At 46.9% G+C, this 27,603-nt stretch overlaps 2 protein-coding genes across 2 annotated transcripts in view; both read right to left on the bottom strand.

Annotated features, from left to right (window-relative positions):
* MEGF8 (multiple EGF like domains 8) overlaps window positions 1–22,193 on the bottom strand; it is a 61,896-nt gene extending 39,703 nt beyond the window's left edge. The window contains exons 1-16 of the mRNA XM_083369375.1: window positions 22,160–22,193; window positions 19,553–19,757; window positions 17,648–17,811; window positions 15,754–15,960; window positions 14,930–15,110; window positions 13,660–13,748; window positions 12,346–12,568; window positions 11,677–11,857; window positions 9,857–10,002; window positions 8,557–8,676; window positions 8,055–8,221; window positions 7,186–7,293; window positions 5,533–5,680; window positions 2,942–3,105; window positions 1,687–1,878; window positions 387–587 (exon numbers count right to left, since the gene is read on the bottom strand). Coding sequence (XP_083225501.1) covers window positions 387–587; window positions 1,687–1,878; window positions 2,942–3,105; window positions 5,533–5,680; window positions 7,186–7,293; window positions 8,055–8,221; window positions 8,557–8,676; window positions 9,857–10,002; window positions 11,677–11,857; window positions 12,346–12,568; window positions 13,660–13,748; window positions 14,930–15,110; window positions 15,754–15,960; window positions 17,648–17,811; window positions 19,553–19,739 — 2,478 coding nt within the window. The 5' untranslated portion in view covers window positions 19,740–19,757; window positions 22,160–22,193. The remainder of the gene's footprint in view (window positions 1–386; window positions 588–1,686; window positions 1,879–2,941; window positions 3,106–5,532; window positions 5,681–7,185; window positions 7,294–8,054; window positions 8,222–8,556; window positions 8,677–9,856; window positions 10,003–11,676; window positions 11,858–12,345; window positions 12,569–13,659; window positions 13,749–14,929; window positions 15,111–15,753; window positions 15,961–17,647; window positions 17,812–19,552; window positions 19,758–22,159) is intronic.
* Window positions 22,194–25,316: 3,123 nt separating this feature from the next.
* Window positions 25,317–27,603, bottom strand: part of TMEM145 (transmembrane protein 145) — a 24,399-nt gene continuing 22,112 nt past the window's right edge. The window contains exon 14 of the mRNA XM_083369390.1: window positions 25,317–26,578. Coding sequence (XP_083225516.1) covers window positions 26,357–26,578 — 222 coding nt within the window. The 3' untranslated portion in view covers window positions 25,317–26,356. The remainder of the gene's footprint in view (window positions 26,579–27,603) is intronic.

Below are 27,603 nucleotides of genomic sequence, written 5' to 3'. Positions count from 1 at the left end.
ATGGGAAATGAAAAGGGAAGGGAAAAGTAGAGTCTTGCAAGATTCCGTTCGTAGAGTCCATTTCAAGGTAAGCCGTCCATGGGCACCCAGCCTGTGGAACATTACTCCACCTCAGATTAGGTGAGCCCCCATCCTGCTGGCTGTTTGCAAGGCCCTAAAGACATGGTCTTGCATTCAGGCCTGGAGACCTGAACGTGTGAAAGATCAGCTACTAGGGGCTTTTATTTGATATTATGCGTTTTATTTATCTATTCATTTTATCTATTTTATTGGAAGCCACTCAGAGGTGGACAGAGATATAAATCAAATAAGTACAGTCTTCCTCTGCAGGCAGCTTCCCAGTTTGTCTCGCTGGGCTGATACCAGGCCGAGGCCAAGATACTCACGCTGCCCCCTGGCACCCCTGTGCGATCCCACGTGAGGGTCAATTCGCTGGTTTGTCCATTGCCGGAGTTATTGAGGTGGCCTTCAACCAGCACCGCATACTTATTTCCTCTCTCAGGGCTGGGGAAGAGGCGTTCAGCCCCAGGACGCTGGAGTAGCAACTTCTCTTTGTCCTGTTGCCCTGCCCAACTGCCCACCTTCTCCTGCGGGGAAAGCAACCCGGGATAAGCAGACAAAAGAATGAGGCACTAAGAAGTGAATTTGGGTGGAGAAGCCAGAAGGGATTCACCTTCTGAGAATCTTTTTGGTCTAGTGGTTAAACTTCTGGCCTAGAAACCAGGAGACGGTGAGTTCTAGTCCCACTTTAGGCACGAAAGCCAGATAGATGACTTGGACCAATCACCGGGAGACGGTGAGTTCTAGTCCCAACTTCAGGCACGGAAGCCAGCTCGGTGACGTGGACCAATCACCGGGAGACAGTGAGTTCTAGTCCCACTTTAGGCATGAAAGCCAGCTGGGTGACTTCAACCAATCACTGGGAGATGGTGAGTTCTAGTCCCACTTTAGGCATGAAAGCCAGCTGGCTGACTTGGATCAATCACTAGGAGATGGTGAGTTCTAGTCCCAACTTCAGGCATGAAAGCCAGCTGGCTGACATGGACCAATCACCAGGAGATGGTAAGTTCTAGTCGCAACATCAGCATGAAAGCTGGCTGGATGACTTTGGGCCAATCACCAGGAGACGGTGAGTTCTAGTTCCAGCTTCAACATGAAAGCCAGTTAGATGACTCTGGGAAATCACCAGGAGATGGTGAATTTTAATCCTGCCCTAGGCATGAAAGCCGACTGGGTGACTTTGGGCCAATCACCAGGAGACAATCAGTTCTAGTCCCGCCTTAAGCCTGAAAGCTAGATTGGGTGATTTTGGGCCAGCCCCCCTCTATCAGCCCAACCCACATCACAGGATTGTTGTAGGTTAAACAAAAAAAAAGGAGGAATATTGTAAACATTCACCCCCTTGAGTTACTTATAAAGTAATATATGGAGGATTAAAACGTATCTAAATCTAATCTAATTCAGCCGGCAAATCCACGTCAATTGACTGAATCCGTGATGATCACAAACAAAAGATTGGATTCTCTTCTAAACCAGAGCAGGCCCACTGCTGCAGTAGGATGACTCTTTCGCGGTGATGCTTGCGTGCAGAGTCAGCCTTTTCGGTAATCCACCCACTGCTACACATTTCCAAGCTTCAGGAGAAAACTTGCTTCCCACAATGCAAGCCACAGAGCATGTCCTTACCAGCTCCAATGCGCCAGGGGCTCGGGCTAATTTGGCAACCACAAACAGGCGCTGGATGCGTGCCCAAATGGAGATGTCTTCAGCAGGTCCAGAGCTGCTCACCAGGGGGTGAATGAAACCCTTGTAGACCAGCGAAACGTCCATCTCTGTGCTGGGGTTAAGGGTGATGGTGGTGCTTCGGACAATGGAGACCTAGGGTAAGCAATACCCCATAGGACTTAAGACTTGTATACCGCTTCACTGATGCTTGACAGCCCTCTCTAAGCGGTTTACAGAGTCAGCCTGTTGCCCCCAACAATCTGGGTCCTCATTTTATCGACCTCGGAAGGATGGAAGGCTGAGTCAACCTTGAGCCGGTCAGGATCATACTGCTGGCAATTGGCAGAGTTAGCCTGCAATGCTGCTTTCTAACCACTGCGCCACCACGCCAACAAAGGTTTGACCCAGGAAGACACATAAATAACCCCACAAGAAAGTTGCCAGGCTTTGAAGTATTACGCCAACAATGGATGATACTGAACAGGATTTGCACCTCACAGGCCCTCTGCCAGGACTCTAATGAGGCATAATGTCCTCCCCTCAGTGTGACTGCAGGGTCCCACATCAAATTGTAAACCACATCATGACTAGCTGTAAACTGAGGGCATCTAGCATAGAATAACAAGAGTTGGAAGGGACCTCGGAGGTCTTCCAGTCCAACCCCCTTTCAGGCAGGAGACCCTATCCCAGGGGTAGGCAACCTTGGCTCTTTTATGACCTCTGGACTTCAACTCCCAGAATTCCTGAGCCAGCTATGCTGGCTTAGGAATTCTGGGAGTTGAAGTCCACGAGTCATAAAAGAGCCAAGGTTGCCTACCCCTGGCCTATTCCATTCCAGACATTCTTAAAAGTCTATAGTGATGGAGCACCCACAACTTCTAGAGAGAAGCCATTCCACTGATTAATTATTCTCCCTGATAAGTAAATTCTCCTTAGTTCTAGATCGGATCTCACTTTGATAAGCTTCCATCCGTTGCTTCTTGTCCTGCCTTCAGGGGCTTTGGAGAATAGCTTGACTCCCTCTTCTTTGGGGCAGCCGCTGAGATATTGGAAGACTGCTATCGTGTCACCCCTCGTCCTTCTCTTCACTAAACCAGAAATACCCAATGCCTGAATTCCTTGCAATTTATTTGAGGGTTGTTAAATAAAGACCACTCCTATGCAATTCCCCCAGTCAGAGGAACCCAGTGGAGTCCTGCCCCCAACAACCTTTTACCTTGTCCGGCTGGGAGTCGTTGCGTGGCTGCTGATAGGTAATCAGATGAAGGCCGGGCAAGAAATCTTCGCGCTGGCAATGGGCCAAGGAGGTGATAAAGAAGGACTGCGGCCCCCACCAGCCGTATGTTCCCGATATCTTCCCCACTTGGCATCTGGCCTGTTCTGGGGAAGGAAGAGGAAGCTGGTTAGGAAAACACAGAGGCAGCCTGGACCTCACATCGCGATGGCGGCTACAACGGCACCGCGAAAGCCCCCAATCTGGTTTTATCTGGGACCCAGGCAGCACACGAGATAAAAAAAAGAGGCGGGATCTCAATCCTGGGAGCAAACCCCCTCCTTTCTAGCACCGATGATGTTACCATGTTTGGTAAAGAAACGTCTGCAAGAAAATAACCAGGCTTACAGACTAAGGAGATCTCCTTTCAACCCTGAAGTACAAATACTCTTTATTGATTTCAATCCTGCAGTGGTGGCCACTGCCGTATGAGGAGTCCTCGGCTTACAACCAGCGGTGGGATTCAAATAGGTGAAGGAAGGAAGGAAGGAAGGAGGGAGGGAGGGAGGGAAGGAAGGAAGGAAGGAAGGAAGGAAGGAGGGAAGGAAGGAAGGAAGGAAGGAAGGAAGGAAGGAAGGAAGGAAGGAAGGAAGGAAGGAAGGAGTGGTGGGATTCAAATAGGTGAACCACCGGTTCTCTGTGTGGATGGTGCTTCTGGAAGTCCATTCTGGGCCTGGGCAACAAAACATTTGCTGCCGGTTCTGCCGAAGCAGTGCAAACTGGCTTAATCCCACCACAGGAAGGAAGGAAGGAAGGAAGGAAGGAAGGAAGGAAGGAAGGAAGGAAGGAAGGAAGGAAGGAAGGAGTGGTGGGATTCAAATAGATCAACAACTGGTTCTGTGTGTGGATGCTGCTTCCGGAAGTCCATTCTGGGCCTGGGCAACAAAAAATTAGCTGCCGGTTCTGCCGAAGCGGTGCGAACCGGCTGAATCCCACTACTGCTTACAACCATTCATTCACTGACTATTCAAAGTTACAATGGCACTGAAAAAGTGACTTATGACTGTTTTTCACACTTACGGCAAACTTAGGATGCTTGACAAATGGTTTTACTTATATATGCATTTATGACGGTCGCAGAGACTCAGCATCATGTGATCCCCTTTTGCGATCTTCTGACAAGCGAAGTCCAGGGGGATTCAATGAACCACCATGTTACTAACTTAGCAACTGCAGTGATTCACCTAACAATTGGGGCAAGGAAGGTCATAAAAGGAAGCAGAACTCATTTAACAACTGTCTTGCTCAGCCCCAGAAATTGAGGCGTTTGGCAGCACCGACGGGTGTGGAAATGACATTTTCCTTTGGCAAGAGAAGTATTTTGCTTTTCTTCCTACAGGATGTCATTTTTTCACACTAAAGGGAAAGAGGGCATTGGAAAGATCACCAGATGCTGTAAGTAATCAACATTGAGCCTTTGTAGCAGGGTCTCTCCACCTTGGCAACTGTTAAGATATGTGTGGGCTTCAACTCCCCAGCTATCCTGGCTGGGGAATTCTGGGAGTTGAGGTCCACAAGTCTTAAAAGTTGCCAAGGTTGAGAAACATTGCTTTATACAAGGGGTCCTCAAACGCGGCCACTTTAAGACTTGTGGACTTCGACTCCCAGAATTCCCCAGCCAGCAGGAGTTGAAGTCCACAAGTCTTAAAAGTTGCCAAGGTTGAGAAACATTGCTTTATACAAGGGGTCCTCAAACATGGCCACTTTAAGACTTGTGGACTTCGACTCCCAGAATTCCCCAGCCAGCATGAGTTGAAGTCCACAAGTCTTAAAAGTTGCCAAGGTTGAGAAACATTGCTTTATACAAGGGGTCCTCAAACATGGCCACTTTAAGACTTGTGGACTTCGACACCCAGAATTCCCCAGCCAGCAGGAGTTGAAGTCCACAAGTCTTAAAAGTTGCCAAAGTTGAGAAACATTGCTTTATACAAGGGGTCCTCAAACATGGCCACTTTAAGACTTGTGGACTTCGACTCCCAGAATTCCCCAGCCAGCATGAGTTGAAGTCCACAAGTCTTAAAAGTTGCCAAGGTTGAGAAACATTGCTTTATACAAGGGGTCCTCAAACATGGCCACTTTAAGACTTGTGGACTTCGACTCCCAGAATTCCCCAGCCAGCAGGAGTTGAAGTCCACAAGTCTTAAAAGTTGCCAAAGTTGAGAAACATTGCTTTATACAAGGGGTCCTCAAACATGGCCACTTTAAGACTTGTGGACTTCGACTCCCAGAATTCCCCAGCCAGCAGGAGTTGAAGTCCACAAGTCTTAAAAGTTGCCAAGGTTGAGAAAGATTACTTTATACAAGGGGTCCTCAAACGTGGCCACTTTTAAGACTTGTGGACTTCGACTCCCAGAATTCTGGGAGTTCAAGTCCACAAGTCTTAAAGTGGCCAAGTTTGAGAACCCCTGCTTTATAGAACACTATTAGGATTCTGGCTTCATATCTTGATGTTCTCCAAGCCTACAACAAAGCACGGACAGGCTACCATAAAACAAAACGAGGACTTGGAGGGATAGGCGGAGCTGTCCAGTTACCTGAGATGGGCATGCAGGTTTCATTTTGCACACACCAGCCAAAGGGACCGGAAGCTCGGGGAAGGGAACCATTGTTGTCCCCAAAGGCGAGGCATGATTGACAGTCGACTAAGAGCCGGGCCAGGCCCAGACAGCCACTGTTGGGGCACTAGGAAGAAAGAACATCAGTCAGGAAAATGTCTATGGAGATTCTCAGTCTTCCAGATCCTGGTTGTCCCAAAGGTGCTTTTTTCAAGAGGACTTCCTTGTTTTTCTTTGAAGACGTTTCGCTTCTCTTCCAAGAAGCTTCTTCAGCTCTGACTGGATGGTGGGGAAGGGAAGGATTTTATATTCCTCGCAGACAGCTGGTCGTTTGCCTTCTTTTAGAGGGTCGTTGGGGCCACTTGGAGGTTTCTCTGTGTCCTCGGGGATCACCTGAGTAGTGTAAATGGGCATGGAGCCTTCTTGGAGCTGCTTGTTGTGATTCAGGGTCAGCCTGTGGGTTCGGCAGTTGGGTCGGACGACTCAGAGGAGGAGGAGGGGGGTGTTGAAGAGCTTGCAGAGGGGGTTGGACAGCTTGATGAGAGCCCTCAGCCAGGCCCCTCCCACCTGGTCACAACGCAGACCCAGCTGTGTGAGCCTGACAGCGTGGATGAAGATGACCCACAGCTGGCCCTGTTCAAGGACGCCCGACGCAGGAGGCAGTCAATCAGGAGTAAACAGAGGAAGGCAATGGGGCACCTCGGAAGGAGGCAGAGAGAAGCCACGCCCTGAACTGTATAAAAGGGGAATGCGTGGGAAGGCTGGTTTGCTGAAGGCAACCGCTTGAAAAGCTCCTGTTTCTTGGTTCGTGTCTTGTTCTATTTGTTTTTGTAGCAATAAATTTGGCAGGCGTAATTCCAGCCTCTTGCCTTCTTGTAAAAGGGGTTGTCCCTGCCTTTTCTGCAGGGCCGGTAGCAGGCTGGTACAGAACACTGCTGAAAGGACTGAACAGAATGCAAATGACCAGCTGTCTGCAAGGAGTATAAATCCTTCCCTTCCCCACCATCCAGCCAGAGCCGAAGAAGCTTCTTGGATAAGAAGTGAAACGTCTGCCAAGGAAAAACAAAGAAAGAAACAGTTGCCTCTTGAAAAAGCATCTTTGGGATCAGCCAGGAAAGCAAGCAGCTAAATACGGTGAATAAAGTATCCAACCACGCAAATTGCAGAGGCCTAGCCTTGGGATAAATGCAGACAACCTTGGACTTGACCTTGACCTTCGCTCATTGATCTGACATCCATCCATCCATCCATGCATCCACACAGTTTCTATAATCCACTTACAATCCACTTTCATTTAGCGACCCTTCAAAGTTACAACGGGACGGGGGGAAAAAAAGGGACTTACAGCAAGTCCTCATACTTATGACTGTCGCAGCTTCCCCCCCTCCCTCCCCGACACCCCCCAAAATATCACATGATCAAGATCCAGGCACTTGGCAACTGTCCTGTATTTATGAGAGTTTGCAACGACTCGGTTCGCAACTGACTCGGCTTAGCGATGGAAAAAACCTGGTCCCGGTTGTGATCGTGAGCGCGAGGACTACCCGTGTACTCCAGAAGCAGCAGCTAAATTTACACTAGGTTTCCGTCATTCGCCGCCATTAGCGTCGTGCACATCTCTGGGCTACTCACCAGGTTGTGGGGCTGAGTGCTCTGGCAACCGCGGGAACACCAGGCACACTCTGGGTCCTTGGCGCAGGTGTTTCTTTCTATGTAAATAGAGCAGTAATCCAGATGGTACTGAGGCCAGGAGAGAAGAAAAGCTGGTAAGTGACATCTCGTATTAATTTGGCAGCCCAGAAGTCCTGCTAGAGTTTTGGGGGGGGAGAACTATGGCCCCTTAATGACCTCTGGACTTCCACTCTCAGAATTCTAGTTCCCCACCCCTGTGCTTTTGTTGTTGTTAGTTGTGAAGTCATGTCTGACCCCTCGCGACCCCATGGACAATGTTCCTCCAGGCCTTCCTGTCCTCTACCATCTTCTGGAGTCCCTTTAAGTTCTCCCATTTTCTAGCCTGCTGCCTTAACCACTAAAGCCAACTGACTCACTAAACCAGGGGTAGGCAACCTCGGCTCTTTTATGACTAATGGACTTCAACTCCCAGAATTCCTGAGCCAGCATGGGGTAACTATGGCCCCCTCATGACTCGTGGACTTCAACTCCCAGAATTCCTGAGCCAGCATGGGGGAAACTTTGGCCCCTTTATGACTCGTGGACTTCAACTCCCAGAATTCCTGAGCCAGCATGGGGGAACTATGGCCCCCTCATGACTCGTGGACTTCAACTCCCAGAATTCCTGAGCCAGCATGGCTCAGCTTGGAAACCTCTCCCTTTTCCCTCAGCATGGCTGGCTCAGGAATTCTGGGAGTTGAAGTCCATGAGTCATAAAAGAGCCAAGGTTGCAAACCTCTGCACTAGGGATTTGGGGAGCCTGGCCCTGAGGCTGTGGGGATATTCAGGTACCCCCAAACCAGGACCCCAAATGCAAAAGAGTCACTTACCATCTGAGACGGCACCTGAAAGACGAACGTGGGCACCTTGTAAGCCAGCAAGTCACCCCGTGGCACCCCGCTATAGCCTCCTGCCACAAGAAGCACATTTCCATTCATCACGGTGGCCACGTGCGAATACCGGCCACGCGCCTGGGCCGAAGTTTTCGATTCGTGCTCTGAGGGAAGAGATGTATACAACCAATCAGTCCGCATTTCCGCTACAGGGCTTTTCCAAGAAAAATGACCATGACTCCTTTCCTCGCCGCCATATTTTCAGGGAGCGAAGTCGAGGCAAATTCCCAAGCTCTTCCAAATAAAGAATCAATGGAAATAAATGGAGCACGGGAGGTTTTATTTGTTTATTCGATTTCTGTAGCCGCACATCTCAGGAAATGACTCTGGGTGGGTCGATGCATTTAGTTATTCAATAAATAAATTACAGAAACTCTTCTGCCGTGGCTCGCACCGTGTTTTGTCAGCTAAACAGGTGGGGACCAGGACACGCCCTTACCTTGAGTGATGAGGGGTGCCAGTTCGTGGCTAGAGACCCACTGATGGCACCCCAAGTGGTAAAAGAAGATTTCGTCCTCGTAACATTTTTCTTCGTGGTAATGGATGTGAACGTTGCCCCCTGGAAGCAAAGCAGAGGAAGCATAAGGAGGGCAGGAGAAACTCAACCCAAAGACGTCACCGGCATTTGCCATTCTTCTTCTTTGTACAGGTCATCCCTGTGAATAAGAGCGAGGAAAGTGACACTCCTCTGGGCAATTATGAAGGGAAAACAGGCAGTCCACTGATTGTGTAGTAGAGTCTGACCTGTATGGAATGCAAGGTGATGTTTTTTTTTAAAAAAAAAATGACAATCCAAACCAGCAAGTTTCTAGACCTCATGGGTTTAGGCCTAGGGGAAAAAGCGTGAGGACAATATTTGGAGTGCAGGTTGCATTCTTCCAACAAAACAGAACTCTTGTGGTTATTATATGTAGAATTGGTCTCACTCTCTCTAGCTTTTACAATCCAGGTAGTCCTCGACTTACGACAATTGAGCCCAAAATTTCTGTGGCTAAGTGAAACATTTGTTAAGTGAGTTTTGCCCCGTTTTACAACCCCCCCTTGCCATAGTCATTAAGTGAATCACTGCAGTTCTTAAGTTAGTGAGCCGGTTGTTAAGTGAATCTGGCTTCCCCCACTGAATTTGCTTGTCAGAAGGATGCAAAAGTGTGTGTGTGGGGGGGGGGGGGAAATCACAAGATTCCAGGTCGCTGCAACCGTCCTAAATATGAGTTGGTTGCCAGGGGTCTGAACTTTGGTCACATGACCACGGAGATGCTGCATCAGTCATAAGGGTGAAAAAGGGTCATAGATTTTTTATTTTTTTTTAGATAACCTTTATTGTCATTTTTTTCTGTGGGCACAATGGCACACATTAAAAAAAGGAAATTTAGTTGCTTCCTCTCCAAGTGTACGCATACATAACACATGTTTAAAACATACTGTGTACAACATATGTATATAGACCTTCACCAGGGGTAGGCAAGCTTGGCTCTTTTATGATTCGTGGACTTCAACTCCCAGAATTCCTGAGCCAGCCACGCTGAGGGAAAAGGGAGAGGTTTCCAAGCCGAGCCATGCTGGCTCAGGAATTCTGGGAGTTGAAGTCCACCAGTCATAAAAGAGCCAAGGTTGCCTACCCCTGACCTACACCCTTACATCACTTTTTTCTGTAGGGAAATCGAGGACCAATAATAACAATTTCAGGAATTCTTACTTCTCCACTTCCCGGAGCGTTTGACTAGCATGGCAGCACTCACCGTACACCACCATGTAATTGCCAATGATGGTGGCGGAGTGGAAGGCCCTTTCTCGAGGGCCTCGGTGTGAATCTTTGGCTCGCAACGTACTCCAGTAACGCAAGTCCACGTGGAAGAGGTCGGTGGTGTTCACTCGGACGCTGAACCTGCAGAGACGGGAGAAGCTGAGTCGGTCCTTTCAGAATCTCTACCAGTGCCGCTACAGCAACGGTCTTCAAACTTGGCAACTTTAAGACTTGTGGACTTCAACCCCCAGAATTCCTCAGCCAGCCTGGCTGAGGAATTCTGGGAGTTGAAGTCCACAAGTCTTAAAGTTGCCAAGTTTGAAGACCCCTGTGCTACAGTCATACCTCCATATTCGACTGCTTCAAAACTCCTCAAATTTGGTACTTGAGCCATTCTGAAACAAAAAAATTCTTCCGGTGCTTATGGCTTAATTTGTACTTGTACCGAGGGCTAATTGTGCTCACTGTTAGGAAGTGTCTCCTTAACTCCAGGCTGCTTTTCTCCTTGAGAAAGGGACAAGTACAGATTAGGTAAAAACCTGTCTCAAAAACAGGACCTGGGAGAAGCGACCTTGGAGTCCCTAGAGGACGATCCCTTAAAACACGAGCCAGCTGTGAGCGGCGGCAGCCTAAAAAGCTAATACAAGCCTTGGTTGTATTAAACAGAGGCATAGAACCAAAATCACAGGAAGTATTAGCACCACTTTATACAACCTTAGTTAAGACCACGTCTGGAAAACTGCATGCAATTTTGGTCACATTAAAAAAAGATGTCGAGACTTTGGGAAAGTGCAGAGAAGAGCAACTAAGAGGATCAAAGGCCCTGAGACAAAAAAAATACCGTATTTTCCGGCGTATAAGACGACTTTTTAACCCATGAAAATCTTCTCAAAAGTTGGGGGGGTCGTCTTATACGCCCAGTCATCTTATATGCCGGAAAATACGGTATACGAACGGTTGCAGGAACTGGGTATGGCCAGTCTAGAGAAAAGAAGGACTAGTGGGGACATGATGGCAGTATTCCACTATTTGAGGGGCTGCTACAAAGAGAAGGGGGGGGAGTCAACTTATTTTCAAAAGGCAAGAGAAGAAACAACGGATGGAAACCGATCAAGGAGAGAAGCAACCTGGAACTAAGGAGAAACTTCCTAACAGGAAGGACAATTAACTGATGGAACAGCTTGCCTTCAGAAGCTCTGGGTGCTTCAACACTAGAGGCTTCTAAGAAGAAACTGGACAGCCGCTCGTCTGAAATTGTATAGGGTTTCCTGCTTGAGCAGGGGTTGGACTAGGTGGCGCAGTGGGCTAATGCCTCCTTCAGTAACACCAGCTGCCTGCAATTAGTGCAGGTTCGAGTCCCACCAGGCTCAAGGTTGACTCAGCCTTCCATCCTTCCGAGGTAGGTAAAATGAGGACCCAGATTGTTGGGGGAAATTAAGCTGACTTTGTAATAATGCCGCTTGGGGTGTGTGTGAAAACCCTAACAAGCAGGCATATACATAGAATGAAGGCTACTGCTAAGCTTGTAAGCCGCCCTGAGTCTTCGGAGAAGGGCGGGGTATAAAATGGAAATGAAATAAATAAATAAATAAAATCTCCGAGGTCCCTTCCAGCTCTATTCTGATGGTTTGATCTTTCTCCCAGTACTCGACGTGCAAGGTAGAACTTGCTGACGTCGGCTGCCTCATGACTCGCTACTCCTTCTGGCCGAAATAAAGGGTCCCGTAGTTAAGTCACACGGTTTTCTCAGTACTCGTCCCACGTCCCACTGTACCTTTGTTTGTTTTTTTTCCACAATACCAGTTGTCCACGTACCGAGCGGTGGAGGGCCGGTGCCCGCCATAAACCAAGAGTGTACGGGAAGCAGGGTGGAAGACCATGGAATGACCGGCTGCTGCAGGCGCCTTCCCTCCGGAAGGAATCACCAACTCCCAGGTCCATCGTTTCAGATGGAAGCGGTACATGTGGGAGGAGAACACGTCCACCGAAGTCCGCCCTGCAGGAAGGGATTAGGACAGTGATGGCGAACCTTTTAGAGACCGAGTGCCCAAACTGCAACCCCAAACCCGCTTATGTATCATCGGGTGCCGGGTGGGCGTGGCCCATTGGGTGGGTGTGGCTACGGTGGTAACGGCAGACTGGGTGGGACTAAAAAGTTCAATCAATCAATTCCAACTTTGCAAGATCTCTTTTTTTCACCGCGAGAAGTTGAATTTGATTGATTGATTAAACCTTTTTTTTTTTGCACATGGCAGCGGAGGCCTAAAACGAGAAGGTTTCATAAAACCCAGCAGAAGGCCTAGGACTTGGGGTGACGGCACGTGTGCCCACAGAGAGGGCTCTGCCTGCCACCTGTGGCATGCGTGCCATAGGTTCGCCACCACGGGATTAGGAGGTGTGAGGCTCAATCCTCCACGACGGGGCATTTGCCCTGGAAGAGGGACACCCAGAGACCTGAACCAGACAGGTGGACCTTCGACTCACCTCCAAATACGTACAGCCATTCATCTATCACCGCAGATGCGTGGCCAGCCAGCCCAGGAGGAAGAAGAAACGCGGTGGTGTTCAAGGGCACCAGCTCCTGCCAATAGCCCTCCCGGGGCAGATAGATCCAGACATCGTTGGCCAGAAAGCCAGTGGCCAGCTCTCCACCAAACAGAACGAGGGAGCCCTCCCAGGCCACGGCTGTGTGGGAGTGACGGGCAGTCTGGAATTGAAAAGATGGAAAGGAGATCATTGTTTGTTTGTTTTTAATTTTAATTTTATTCAAATACAAATGATACAAACGTAACACATATAAATCTAAATAAAAAACAATATATATAAAAAAATACAAATACTACAGTGCACCCACACCCCTGGAGACCATTTTTATTATCTATATTTCTTCTCATATAACAACTAACAATATACAATCTTTCAATTGTGCCCTTATCCTCTTCAAAACCGCATATATTCTTGAGCGGGTTTATTCCCTTTGCCTTCCACCGAGACTGTTTTTTTTATAAAATCATCCCGTATTTCATTATAATTATTTACTTTAAGGAAGTCAATGTTTACTTTTATTTTTTTTCTTCTTAATCCTGCCTTTACTATTTTTGAGGATAACTCAAGGCAGCGAACATACTTAATATTTACTTTTTTCTGCCTGTTTTCCCCATGGCAACAACTGTGAGGTGGGGGTGGGTTGAGGGAGGGGCTGCTTCAAAGCCAACCAACAGGCTTTCGTGTTTAAGGCGGGACTAGAACTCAACAGTATCCCGGTGATTGATCTAAAGTCACCCGGACAGCTTTCGTGCCTAAAGTGAGACTAGAACTCACAGTATCTTGCTCATTGACTCAAAATCATCCAACTGGCATTCATGCCTACAGCAGGACTAGAACTCACAGTCTCCTGGTGATGGGTCCAAACTCACCCAGCCAGCTTTCATGTTTAAAGCAGGGCAAGAACTCACACGCTCCTGGTGATTGGGCCAAAGTCCTCCAGCTGGCTTTTATGCCTAAGGCGAGACTAGAACTCACAGGCGCCTGGTTTCTAGACTCGCGCCTTCACCACTAGACCAAACGGGCCCCATCACTACAATGGGGTGGGAAAAGCATGTTCTCCTCCCCCCTCAAGTTCATTTTATGTATTGTAGAATCAGGAAGATACATGGCAGGCTAGGGCCACAAAGTTTTTTAAATTCACACAGTGTTTTGGATGGATGCCTAAGCATCTCAGACATAACCAGGGCCCTCTCCGTTTTGCCCATAATGTAGTTTTCTCAAGAAGAGAGGAAATCCAAGCCAGGCACTTACTGGGGAAGGGCTAAGCACTTTCTGATGCCAAGTGTTGGTGGTGAAGTTATAGAAGACAAGGTCCCCCAAAGCAGAGTTTAAATCCAGGCCTAAAGGGAAAGAAAGCAGAAATGTCATCGGATTTAGGAACCCTCACCCTAAGTGGAATTTTCCTCCGATGGGATTTTCCCATGTATTTTACCAGCAAACATAGATAGGGCAGGCTAGAAAGGTCAGTGTCCTCCTAACCATACCCAAGCACTCCGAGTTTGTTGGCAATGTCCATTTTTCGCTATGAGTTCATGGGGACCTAACCCTAACCCTAAGTGGAATTTTCCTCCGATGGGATTTTCCCATGTATTTTACCAGCAAACATATATAGGGCAGGCTAGAAAGGTCAGTGCCCTCCTAACCAAACCCAAGCACTCCGAGTTTGTTGGCAATGTCCATTTTTCGCTATGAGTTCATGGGGACCTAACCCTAAGTGGAATTTTCCTCCAATGGGATTTTCCCATGTATTTTACCAGGAAACATAGATAAGGAAGGCTAGAATAGTTATTCTATTCTATTCTATTCTATTCTATTCTATTCTATTCTATTCTATTCTATTCTAGTCTAGTCTAGTCTAGTCTAGTCTAGTCTAGTCTATGCTATGCTATGCTATGCTATCCCATCCCATCCCATCCCATCCCATCCCATTCTATTCTGAAATATTCAAAGAATTCAGAATTGCACCATTCAATCCTTCCAGTTACAGTCTGGAAAAGTGCTACATCAAGGCAGCAAATACAGGCAGTCCTTGACTTACAACCGTTTATTTAATGGCTCTTCAAAGTCACTACGGCACTGAAGAAAACGACTTACATGTGTTTTTCATACTTAAGACCATTTGCAGTATCTCCATGGTCATGTGATCAAAATCCAGATGCTTGGCAACTGGCATGTATTTATAACAGCGTCCCGGGATCATATAAACAGGTTTTGTGACCTTCTGACAAGTAAAGTCCGTGGGGGAAGCCAGATTTTCTTAACGAGCGTGTAACTAATTCAGGGGTAAGCAACCTCGGCTCTTTTACGACTCATGGACTTCAACTCCCAGAATTCCTGAGTCAGCTGAACTAATTTAACAGCTGCAGTGAGTCACCCAACATCTGTGGCCAGGAAGGTCGTAAAATGAAGCAAAACTCACTCAGCTGCCTGGCTTAGAAACATACGTTCGAGGCTCTGTTCTGGCCGTAAACTGACGATTACCTGATATCAGAGGGAAAAGCCATAAACAGTGACGGCTCACCTCCAAAGATGTACAGCCCCCCTGTAGAAGGTAGGAAAGCACCAGCAGCTGCTGTGCGGGGCCAGAAAGAGGGATCTCGGATGCTGACGTTGTACCATTTCCCGGCTCCTTGATTGTCGCCCAGAGCTACATCACAGGCCTGGCCCACAAAGCCCTGTTCACACTGGCAGCGCTGCGACTCCTGCGGGAGGAAGGAGAAGGCAAGGTTACCGACATAGTGTCAAGAGCGACAACTTGGCAGCTACGTACCTTTTAGTTTTCATCTTTGTCATTAGAGTGAGGAAGGGGAGCGGGAGGGGGGGGAGAGATGAGGCTTCGAATGGGATAGTTAGAGCAGGGCTCTTCAAACCTGGCCCTTGGATGACTTTGTGGACTTCAACTCCCAGAATTCCTCAGCCAGCATTTGGAGCTGCCCGGCTGAGGAATTCTGGGAGTTGAAGTCCACAAGTCATCCAAGGGCCAGGTTTGAAGAGCCCTACTTTATTTTAATCCTCCTTTCAGCCTGACGCTCTTTCCTTTGAATTCTCTGTGCCTTTTCTTCCAGCCTGCCTCTTGAGTTCTTACCTGGTGCAGCTCCAAACGTTACTGAAAATGCTACCACTGACATCATCATCAAACCTGTAAGGGAGGCTTTGCCGGTTTCCTGGTTGTGACAACGAAGCAAAAAATTCCATCTGTCACCTCGATGATCCGTTTATATCCTTGTCGATTTCACATCTCGTATTTTACATTTTTGCCCTTGGTGTTGTTATCGAAATGGGATGCGAACGTGCCAGGGGATGAATATAAATGACCGACGGAGACACCAAGGCACCATCTCTTACCTGGTTGCAAGCGCCGTGATGCTGGCAATAGGTGGCGCAGTCGGGCACCGAGCAGTCCTTGCCACCCCAGCCTTGGAAACAAGCGCAACGCCCGTCGTTATCGCATACGCCATGTCCAGAGCAGCCCATGGGACACAGCGAGACAGAGTAAGTGGCATTGAAGCCCAGCAGGTTGTAATTGGCGTCACTGAAGAGGTGCAACAGCATCTACAAAGGAGGAAAGAATGAGTACTGAAAGCTGGAGGAGTCAACCCAATGGGCTAAGGAGGGCAAAACATTCACCAATCCAAGCTTGTGTTCCTTTCCATGTGTGTCTTTTTAAACTGCCGGGGGAAGACGCTGTGAGAACATACGATTCCTCAAAAAAAAAAAAAAGGAATCCAGTGATTTAATCAGTTAACCCCCAAGGGCAGGGGTAGGCCACCTTGGCCCTTTCATGACTCGTGGACTTCAACTCCCAGAATTCCTGAGCCAGCATGGGGAACTATGGCCCCCTCATGACTCGTGGACTTCAACTCCCAGAATTCCTGAGCCAGCATGGCTCAGCATGGAAACCTCTCTCTTTTCCCTCAGCGTGGCTGACTCAGGAATTCTGGGAGTTGAAGTCCACGAATCATAAAAGAGCCAAGGTGGCCTACCCCTGCCCAAGGGGAAACATTTAGATCGGAAGAGATCCAGTCAGGCAGAAGGTTAAACTAGAGAGAAAGTGATTAAGACCTGATCCCTAAAATGTAAATTCCGACTCAGTCTGGTGGTGGATGTCCTGTCCGAAGCACAAATTACATGTAGTCCTCAACTTACGGCAGTTTGTGTTCAAAGTTACAACATCACTGGAAAAAAAGAGACTTATGACCATTTTATGGAGCCTTGGTGGAGCAGTGGGCTAATGCCTCCTTAAGTAACACCAGCTGCCTGCAATTAGTGCAGGTTCGCGTCCCACCAGGCTCAAGGTTGACTCAGCCTTCCATCCTTCCAAGGTAGGTAAAATGAGGACCCAGATTGTTGGGGGCAATTAAGCTGACTTTGTAAAAATGCCGCTTGGGGTGTGTGTGAAAGCCCTAATAAGCAGGCATATACATAGAATGAAGGCTACTGCTAAGCTTGTAAGCCGCCCTGAGTCTTCGGAGAAGGGCGGGATATAAATGGAATTAAAATAAATAAAATAAAAATAAAATAAATTTTAAACCCTTACGACCATCATCCCCATGGTCACGTGATCAAAATTCAGACACTTGGCCACTGGTACATATTTATGAGGGCTGCAGTGTCCCAGGATCATGTGATCCCCTTTTGCGACCTTCCGGCAAGCAGAGCAATAGGGAAGCCAGATTCACTTAACAACCACGTCACTAATGTTAACAACTTAACAGCTGCAGCATGGAAGGTCGTAAAATGGGTCAAAATTCACTTAGCCACCATCTCGCTTAGTGGGCTCAATTGTGGTCATAAGTAGAGGACTATCTGTGCTGGCTGAGATAAGCTTCTATGGAGGAGGCCCCCCACATGTCGTGACATCATCTTGAAAATGATGCAATTGGCACAACGTGTACACACCAAGTGAAATGCCATTTGCACGATGACTTCACTTTGAAATAAACGGGGAAAAGAATAGCAGAGCAGAGCCGTTCATTTCCAAGCATGGGAGAAACAATTTACTTTAACCTTCATTTAATAATAATAATAATAATAATAATAATAATAATAATAATAATAATAATAATAATAATAATAATAATAATAAACAACCTTTATTGTCAAAGTACAACATGTGTACATTGAGATTAGCTGAGCCTCCTGCCACGGGGCTACCATGCTGCTAAGCTTGTAAGCCGCCCTGAGTCTTCGGAGAAGGGCGGGATATAAATGGAATTAAAATTAAAATTAAAATAAATACCTTGCCTGAGGTGGCCTCAATGGTAGGAGGCAAGGTGCTGCCACTCAGGCTGGCCAGCAAAGGGCTGTTGGGAGAATCTCCATCATAAACGAAGAGGTAGTCATACGTGCACTCCGTGTCCATAAACATGAAGGTCAGCAGGATGCGGTAGTTGCTGCTAGGAGCTGAAACACAGAGAAAAGCTTAGCAGTCTGATCCCAAGATCAACAGCGTGCAGTGCAGTCAACCTTAAGGAAGCTAACTACAACTGTTCATTTACAGCTTACAACTGTTCAGTGACCGAACTTACAACGGCACTGAGAACAATGTCTTTTATGACCATTTTTCACATTTAGGACCGTTGCGGCATCCCCCAGGGCAGGGGTAGGCAACCTCGGCTCTTTTATGACTCACGGACTTCTACTCCCAGAATTCCTGAGTCAGGAATTCTGGGAGTTGAAGTCCATGAGTCATAAAAGAGCCGAGGTTGCCTACCCCTGCCCCAGGGTCATAAATCACTTTTTTCAATGCCGTTGTAACTTTGCTCCCTGAACGAAGTGTTGTAAGTCAATAGACTACCTGTCTCTTTTTACTATCCTCAAGTAAGTGCTTATTGTTAAATTGGAAAACTAATTGATGGGAAACTAAAAATTGGGGAAAAATTAATAACAGGATATGGGTTGTTTACGAAGACGGAATGTAAAAAATAATTAAGATACGGATAAGCTAAAATTTATTGATAAATATAATATTTTTACTGCGTTGGTATAATAAGAACTGAATTAGCTTAAATACGAGGTAGTAGATATTAAGGGGAAAAGAGAGGAAATATTTGAGGTTGTAGCTTGACATTTGTACTAAAGGTTTCGTTATCCAACTATTGATCAACCCAGCCACCATGTTGCTTTTTAAATACTTAAATGTAAAATTAGAAAATTAATAAAATATTATTTTTAAAAAAGAAAGCGCTTATTGTCTTAATAAAAAGCAACCTATCGTTGGCATTGCCATAGCGGTTTTAATAAGTATACTGGAATGTAAGGACTTCCAAAGTCCCAATCAGCAGTTCCTTCTATATTTCTATCTTGTTAGCAAATTCCCATTCCTCCCGAAATGGGTTTTCATCACACATACAGGCTCCCAAACTCCATCGGTGAGGAATTAGAGCAGTGTTTCCAATTCAGTCTTTCTCAACATTGATAACTTTAAGATGTGTGGACTTCAACTTCCCCAATTCCCAAATTGGATTTCGCATTTATGTCAAGAGCCCTTGACAGATGTTTCCTACAGCAGAGGCCCCCAACCTTTTGGGCACCAGGGACCGCTTCCGTGGAGAAAGGTTTTTCCATGGACCGGAGGGTGCGTGGTTTTGTGTGCTGCCTGCATCCCACGGATGGGGCTTTGCTTGTTTGTGCAGAACAGTTGCTGCCATGCCGCGGCCCGGTACTGGTCCACAGACCGGGGGAGTTGGGGACCCCTGACCTAGAGAGTGAAATGCCTTGGTTTGTAGTCTCCACCTCTAAGCCATCATAGTAAAGGTAAAGGTTCCCCCACACATCTGTGCTAGTCGTTTCCGACTCTAGGGGCCGGTGCTCATCTCCGTTTCAAAGCCGAAGAGCCAGCGCTTGTCCGAGGACGTCTCCGTGGTCATGTGGCCGGCATGACTAGACACCAAAGGCGCACGGAACGCTGTTACCTTCCCACCGTAGTGGTCCCTATTTTTCTACTTGCATTTTTATGTGCTTTGAAACTGCTAGGTTGGCAGAAGCTGGGACGTGTAACAGGCGCTCACTCTGCTATGCGGCACTCGGGATTCGACCCGCCAAACTGCCGACCTTCTGATCGACAAGCTCAGCGTCCTAACCCACTGAGCCACCGCATCCCTTTTAAGCCATCATGGCCCACCATATTTCTTCAAATGCTCACCCTCCACCAGCCATTCACAGTTGCCATTGACCGAATAGTTGCCAGGTCCATCTGTCACATAGCCAGAAGCGCTGTGCAGCACCTCACGGCGTCCCTTACAGTCACCAGCATCGGTTTGATGGATCCCGCACAGGGCGAGGGGCAGCAGAACCAGCACCTTTAAGCAATTGGGCTTTAGGAGGTCCATGATGATCTTTGGATCCCCCTGTAATCAAAGAGGAGGGTCAGTTAATACAATGAGAGGCGTCCAGCCATTGTTTAGCAAGAAATACAGAAAGGTTACTCAAAGAAAGAAGCAACCTAGGATTAAGGAGAAACTTCCTGACAGTGAGGACAATTAACCAGTGGAACAGCTTGCCACCAGAAATTGTGGGCGCTCCATCACTGGAGATTTTTAACAAGAGGCTAGATAGTCACTTGTCTGAGATGGCATAGGTCAGGGGTCTTCAAACTTGGCCCTTTTATGACTTGTGGACTTCAACTCCCAGAATTCCTCAGCCAGGCACTCTGACTGAGGAATTCTGGGAGTTGAAGTCCACAAGTCATAAAAGGGCCAAGTTTGAAGACCCCTGGCATAGGTTCTCCTTCTTAAGCGGGAGGCTGGACTAGGAGACCTCCAAGGTCCCTTCCAACTCTATTCTCTATATATAAACCCTGCATTCCTACACCAGATAAATGTTATTATGGTTCATAATAATAATATGACCACCTTTTGAGGTCTTCTCAAGACCTGGGATAAGCAGATGTGTTGAAGTATTATTATTTATTTGATTTTTCTCCTGTGTTCATTACTTTAAAAGTAACTCAGCGTGGTGAACATACATAATATTCCTTTCCCCTTCTTTTTTTCCCCACAACAACAACCCTGTGAGGTGGGTTCGCCTGGGAGAGAGAGGAACTGGCTCAAAGGCACTCAGCCTGTTTTCATATATGCCTTGCTATTAGATCTGCCAATCTATTCTCTTTAGATACCACTCAATTTCCATTTTTTGAGTTTTGGTTCTTTTCTTTTTACCACTGCCTGTGCTGTAAAATTTTGCTAGACAGCAATTAAGAAAGAAATGAACATAAAACGGACAAGGCATTTATTTTCCTAATATAGTTGCACTGAGGAAGAGGAAAGACGTAAGAATGAGAAATGAGCAAATGTACCATGTTTTTTTAAAAAACAATAACAACAACCCCATTAATGAAACAAAATTATTCATTCTTTTCCCAGCTCATTTACAGCAAAGAATTTAAAGACAATTCTGCAATGGCAACACGAGCTCTCAATGGACCCCGGTTGAGAACGAAACGTAACATGAAAACCAAGACATTTTAAAAGCCTTTTTTTATTATTATTATTTTTTTTAATTCCATTTATATCCCGCCCTTCTCCGAAGACTCAGGGCGGCTTACAAGCTTAGCAGTAGCCTTCATTCTATGTATATGCCTGCTTATTAGGGCTTTCACACACACACATCCCAAGCGGCATTATTACAAAGTCAGCTTATTGCCCCCAACAATCTGGGTCCTCATTTTACCTATCTCGGAAGGATGGAAGGCTGAGTCAACCTTGAGCCTGGTGGGACTCGAACCTGCACTCATTGCAGGCAGCTGGTGTTACTTAAGGAGGCATCAGCCCACTGCTCCACCAAGGCTCTTTTAATTACAACCTGCTCCCATGCTGCTCTTTTCAGGGGTGCCTGCTAGGCAGACCCCCCCCCCTTTAAAAAAAAAGCCACACGTATCAGTTTCAACAGAGAACTGGAAAGTCTGTACTTTTCCTGCCTTCGTACATGTCCTTCCAATGATTGAAATGCAATTCCCTCCATTACCTAGTAAACTGTCTCACCCTCTTGGATCAAGGGTACCTGACGGAAGGTCAGGGTGGCACAGGGGCTGGATCAGAACTGAGTGCGAATCCTCCTCTGGTTGACTTTGAGCCCGTCCCTCCCTCCCTCTTTCATTCTCAGCCCAGCCTACCTTGCAGGGGTGTTGTTGTGGGTGGGTGGTGGGGAGAAGGAAGGAAGCATTATTTGAGCTGCCTCCAGCTTTTGACATAAAAGGCAGGCTCCATGCATCTCAGAGTCAAATATAGGGGTGGGGTTGGGGGGTACAAAACCAACTTTAACCCAAAGGCAGGAAGAAACCAGCAAAGGAGGGGGCTGGACTAGATCACCTGCAAGGTCCCTTCCAACTCTGTTATTCTAATTCTAATTCTAATTCTAATTCTAATTCTAATTAATTCTAATTCTAATTCTAATTCTAATTCTAATTCTAATTCTAATTCCAATTCCAATTCCAATTCTAATTCTATTCTTCTATTCTATTCTATTCTGCACTCTGGAGCCCAAGAAGGGGGACCCTCCATTGAAGCCGGGGAGGGGGGGAAACGCAGACATCTTCAGGGGAATCCAGGGAGGACCAGACGGACCGAAGGGAAAGCAGGGACCAGCCCAGGCCTCCCCCGGAGCCGCATCTCCAGGGAAGCGCGACGGCTGTGCGGAGAAAGAGCCCATCCGGAGGACCGTGGGCCCGGCTCCCCGTTTATAATCCCGGCTCGCAATGGGGACTAATGGGGGGGTGGTAAAGGGAAGGGCCCCCCCACTCCGCTCGACCCACCTCCGCAGCTGCGCTCGCTGCCCCCGCGGCCCATGTAGAGTCCAGTCGGGGACCCAGGGGGGCATAGAGACGAAGGCGCAGAGCGGTTGCGAGTGAAGCACGGAGGTCACCCCATCTCTATGGCAAGGGAAGCCATAGAGACGGCAGGGCTAGAGCGCTCGAGGAGGAGGAACGGACCCTAGGCCAGGGGTCGGCAACCTCGGCTCTTTTATGACTCGTGGACTTCAACTCCCAGAATTCCTGAGACAGCTATGCTGGCTCAGGAATTCTGGGAGTTGAAGTCCACGAGTCATAAAAGAGCCGAGGTTGCCGACCCCTGCCTTAGGCTTTACCTAGCCCAGGGGTAGGCAACCTTGGCTCTTTTATGACTCGTGGACTTCAAGTCCCAGAATTCCTGAGTCAGCTGTGCTGAGTCAGCTATGCTGGCTCAGGAATTCTGGGAGTTGAAGTCCACGAGTCATAAAAGAGCCGAGGTTGCCGACCCCTGCCTTAGGCTTTACCTAGCCCAGGGGTAGGCAACCTTGGCTCTTTTATGACTCATGGACTTCAAGTCCCAGAATTCCTGAGTCAGCTGTGCTGAGTCAGCTATGCTGACTCAGGAATTCTGGGAGTTGAAGTCCATGAGTCATAAAAGAGCCGAGGTTGCCTACACCTGACCTAGCCCAGGGATAGGCAACCTCTTTTATGACTCATGGACTTCAGCTCCCAGAATTCCTGAGTCAGCTATGCTGACTCAGGAATTCTGGGAGCTGAAGTCCATGAGTTATAAAAGAGCCGAGGTTGCCTACCCCTGACCCAGCCCTTTTTCTCAAGCTTGCCCACTTGAAGACGGATGGACTTCAACTCCCAGAATTCCCCAGCCAGCCAATGTGTACAATTTTTTATTGTCCATTTGATGATTTCTACCTACTCCTCTTTTACGTTTTCATCCTTCTCACCCATGAAAAAACAAACATTGTATTTTCTTTTGCCAACTCAAACAATGGGTTGACCAGGGGATACAAGTTGTCTCTGGGCTGGGTAGCAGCACAAGCGGTAGCTTTCCAGAGGACCAGATGTTACCAGTTCTTTCAAGTGAAGGTTAAAAAAAGCTGAACCCACCAAGGCTTTCCAGTTTTTAAATGGGTATAGTCCTGCTCCAATGTGTTCTCTGCATATTTTTATTTTTATCCCTTTATTTTTTATAAATAACACAGCAAATATATCTAATACTTCTTTTTCTATTCTCCCTACGACAACAATCCTTTGAGGTGGGCTATTCCAACATGCAGTGCAGGAGTAAAAGCTTGATATCAATTGGAAGGATACAGGTAGTCCTTAACTTACAACCATTCGTTTAGTGACCATTCAAAGTTACAACGGCACTGAAAAAAGTGACTTATGATTTGTTTTTCATACTTACGACCGCTGCAACATCCCCATGGTCACATGATCAAAATTCAGGCACTTGACAACCAGGCATGCATTTATGATGGTTGCGGCATCCCAGGGTCATTTGATCCCCTTTTGTGATTTTATGATAAGCAAAGACAGTGAGAAGCCAGATTCACTTAAGAATGCATTACTAACTTAATTGCAGTGATTCACTTAACAACTGTGGCAAGAAAGGTTGTAAAATGGTACAAAACTCACTTAACTGTCTAGCTTAGTAATGGAAATGTTGGCCTCAACTGTGGAGATCATGACTAACCATATTAGGTATGTCTTGCTACCTCAAGTTACTTATAACAGGGCTTTTCAACCAGTGGTACGGGTACCACCTGTGGAACATTGGCACCTGGCAGGTGGTATGCAGCCATCCTAGAAAAGTGGTAGTGGGGGAGGGGAATGAGCTGAACCAGTGGCAGCATCACACAAGCCTCAGTGAGAGATGGCTGGAGCTGCAGGGCTGTCAGGGCTCAGCGGAAGTGCCAGGATCAGTGCCACTTTCCAGCTGTTTGGCTCTTCTTCAGGGCTGTCATGGCTCAGTGGAAGCACCAGGATCAGCGCCAGGCTCCAGCTGGAGTTTAGCTACCGGTTCTGCCAAAGTGGTGTGAACCGGCTGAATCCCACCACTGCTCTGAATAGTGGTATTTTGTGGCTGACTCGAGAAAACCTTTTAATCATGGCATGAATGTAATCTAAACAACCCAGTAGAGGCACCACAGAATGGACATTAGTGGAAAAATTTTACTATGCAGAGTTCCGAGGGGGAAAAAGAGGAACATTGTTGAGATACTAATTTTCCCATGCTTACTGACAGAAAAAGAACCCAAATGTATGTTTCATAAGCTCTGCAGAAACATGAAAATTAACATTATCCCTTCTCTGCAATTCCCAGAATTCTCCAGCCCGCCTGCTAGTGACCTTTAAGATGGGTGGACCAGTTCCCAGAATTGCCTAGCCCAGGGGTAGACAACCTTGGCTCTTTTATGACTCGTGGACTTCAACTCCCAGAATTCCGGAGCCATAGCTGGCTCAGGAATTCTGGGAGTTGAAGTCCACGAGTCATAAAAGAGCCAAGGTTGCCTACCCCTGGCCTAGCCAAACATGGCTGGCTAGATAATTCTGGGAACTGAAGTCTTAAAGTTCCCAAGATTGGAAAGCATTGCATTAAAAGCATTTGTGTCCCAGGACATGTACTTTTGTTTACTATGGTATTTTTTTATTCTTTCTAGTGTATGCTGCTCTGAAGTTAGGTTGACTTAAATCACTTCAAATCAGCCAAGAAATAATGTTGGTAATAATATGATGAATGAGTAAAAGCACAGATTTGCTTTGAACTAAGTACATCTCCGTTAACCAAGTTCTATCTTTTTTTTAAAAAAAAATAACTACTTTAATACACTAGGAAACTATGTCATCCTTTCACAGATCCTTATTTGCGTGCTGTGTCACACTAAAAATAGGTTTCGTTTCATTAGTTTTGTATATTATCCAGAGGAAGAAAACAAAGGGTGTATTACATTGCCAGTGTCTGTGGTTAACAGGCTATTTTACAAAAATATAAAAAGAGAATGAAATGTTCCATGTTCAGGGTATCTCTTCCTCCTTTCATAAACAGATGTTTCCCTAAAAGAGTCACATGTGTTCTCAGTGAAATAGAAACATGAGAATATTCTTTATTTTGGCAAAACAAAGAGGAAAAAAAGCAAAAATGTATTTTCAGAAAGTCACCATGATCAGGGAGGAGAACCCACAGCACCATCATTTTATTTTTTTATTTATCAAATTTATTGGCTGTTCATCTTACCACAAGATAACTTGGTTCCTAGGAACTAACAAAGGCAACATAAATACCCTGGGGGACCAGGGCAGAGGGACCTAGAAGATTCAATCTATCTTCACAAGGTAGCAGAAAGGAAAAAAAATTGGTCCAGATGATGTTAATATGGTGTCATGTAACATGGAGATATAATTACAAGGTGAATCTGGCCTGGCTTGCTTTCTGGTTCCTCGTTGTGGGATCCAGACAGGAAAACCACTGAATCACAATGGCGGCTGGGAAAAACTACAATGATCTTGGTCTACAGCAATGTTTCTCAACCTTGGCAACTTTAAAGACTTACGGACTTCAACTCCCAGAATTCTCCAGCCAGCCATGCTGACTGGAGAATTCTGGGAGTTGGACGTCCACTCATCCTCAAATTGCCAAAGTTGAGAAACGCTGGACTACAGGGGAAAAATCAGCCGAAGATGGGCCTGTCGCTCTAAGTTTACCCCCTGTGGATCACAACGCCTAGAATTCCTGAGGCAGCTGTGCTGGCTGAGGAATTCTGGGAGTCGAAGTCCACAGATCGTAAAGTTGCCACAGTTGCCCAGCCCGGCTTTGAGTGGATTGGAAGAGAATCTCCACCCATGTTCATTCAATGCTTGGCTTCCCCTCACAGAAGCAGCCCCAGAAGGGGTGGGAAAGCTTAAGACTGTCCCATGGGGTTGGACTGGTATGACCTACAGACTAATTGGGTCATAGCGAAGGAGCCAGGAGGTGGTGGTGAGAACAGGGCTGAACCCACCCACCCTATTTTGTCTCCCTGGCTTCCCGATATCATTGCAGGATCCCAAGAAGACACGACTGGACAAAAGGGAATGAAGCCACAGATGAAAAGGGATCCCAGGAAAGAGACCAAGGATTGGGGGAGCCACTGTCTGAGAGAGCGAGCCCCAGAAAATGTCGAGATAGGAATCATCCTAGCCAGAAGGAGAGTCAAGAGACTTTTACACGGGCCGGGCGCCGGTTGTATGCATGCTAAAATACTCGGTGTAGCCGTTATGTTGGTGTAGTTGGGGCGCATGGAGTTGGTAGGGCGGAGGCTGGGTCTCGCTGCCCAGAGATGGCTTCAACAGCACAGGGGCACCGCTGAGTTCAGAGGTGGTGACCACGCAGTTGGAGGTCAGGCTACGATCAGCAGAAGAGGTGTCTTCCATTTGTTTGCGGGTCTGGAGGAGGAAAAGGTAGGTAGAAAGAAATAAGCCTGGTCTCTGTCACCCTTTCCCTTCCTCCACCCAATCTAAAGCAATAAGATCAAGAGACTTGGAAGGACGCAGGCTGAACAACGTAACGCTACCCGCCACCTTGAGCTGTCTTTGGATTCCAGGCGGTTTTGATCTGTGTTGTTTTTTTGTTTTTTGTTTTTTTTTTAAAAAAAAAACAAGCTGCCCTAATTTAATGTTTTATTTGTTGTGGATATTTTTCACTTCTTTGATCTGAATTATGGCCTTTTTAAAAAACAATAATAATAATAATAATTTAACCTGATGCCTTTGTGCAACCTTATTATCATGTTGTTTTGCTAACTACCGTAAACTAGGAAGGAAGACTCATTTATCCACCCAGGAGGTTTAAAAATTCATTAGAATCGAATTAATGAATTACGCCTGCCACCACAAGCGACAGTACTGTTGGCGTGTCTGCAAGGAGATCTGGAAGCCTTTGCTTTGGTCTGGCGTGGTGGCACGGCAAAACCGGAGGGAACAAGAACTCTTTTAAGAACAATTAATCAGTGGAACAATTAATCAGCGGAACGACTTGCCTCTCAAAAGTTGTGGGCGCTCCAACACTGGAGGTTTTTAAGAAGAGATTGGACAGCCGTTTGTCTGAAATGGGATAGGGTCTCCTGTTGGAGCAGAGGGTTGGACTAGAAGACCTCCAAGGTCCCTTCCAACTCTGTTATTCTGAGTGGGAAAAAGCAATGCAAAGCTACGGCACCGTGTTCAGTGTGGAAGGTACCAAACTATATTCTACTCTAGTGCAAGTCTACCTGTTCTGTACTGCCATATATGCCACGAAACCTCATAAGCTAAGTGGAGGTACAGCATTGTGCGTAGTTTTTATTTATTTTTATTTTTTATTTTAATTCCATTTGTATCCCGCCCTTCTCCGAAGACTCAGGGCGGCTTACAAGCTTAGCAGTAGCCTTCATTCTATGTATATGCCTGCTTATTAGGGCTTTCACACACACCCC

This window comes from Vipera ursinii (assembly GCF_947247035.1).
Source record: "Vipera ursinii genome assembly, chromosome: 9".
NCBI classification, from domain to species: Eukaryota; Metazoa; Chordata; class Lepidosauria; order Squamata; family Viperidae; genus Vipera; species Vipera ursinii.
The sequence above is the reverse complement of the archived record's forward strand: the minus strand, read 5'-3'. Positions and strand labels throughout refer to the sequence as shown.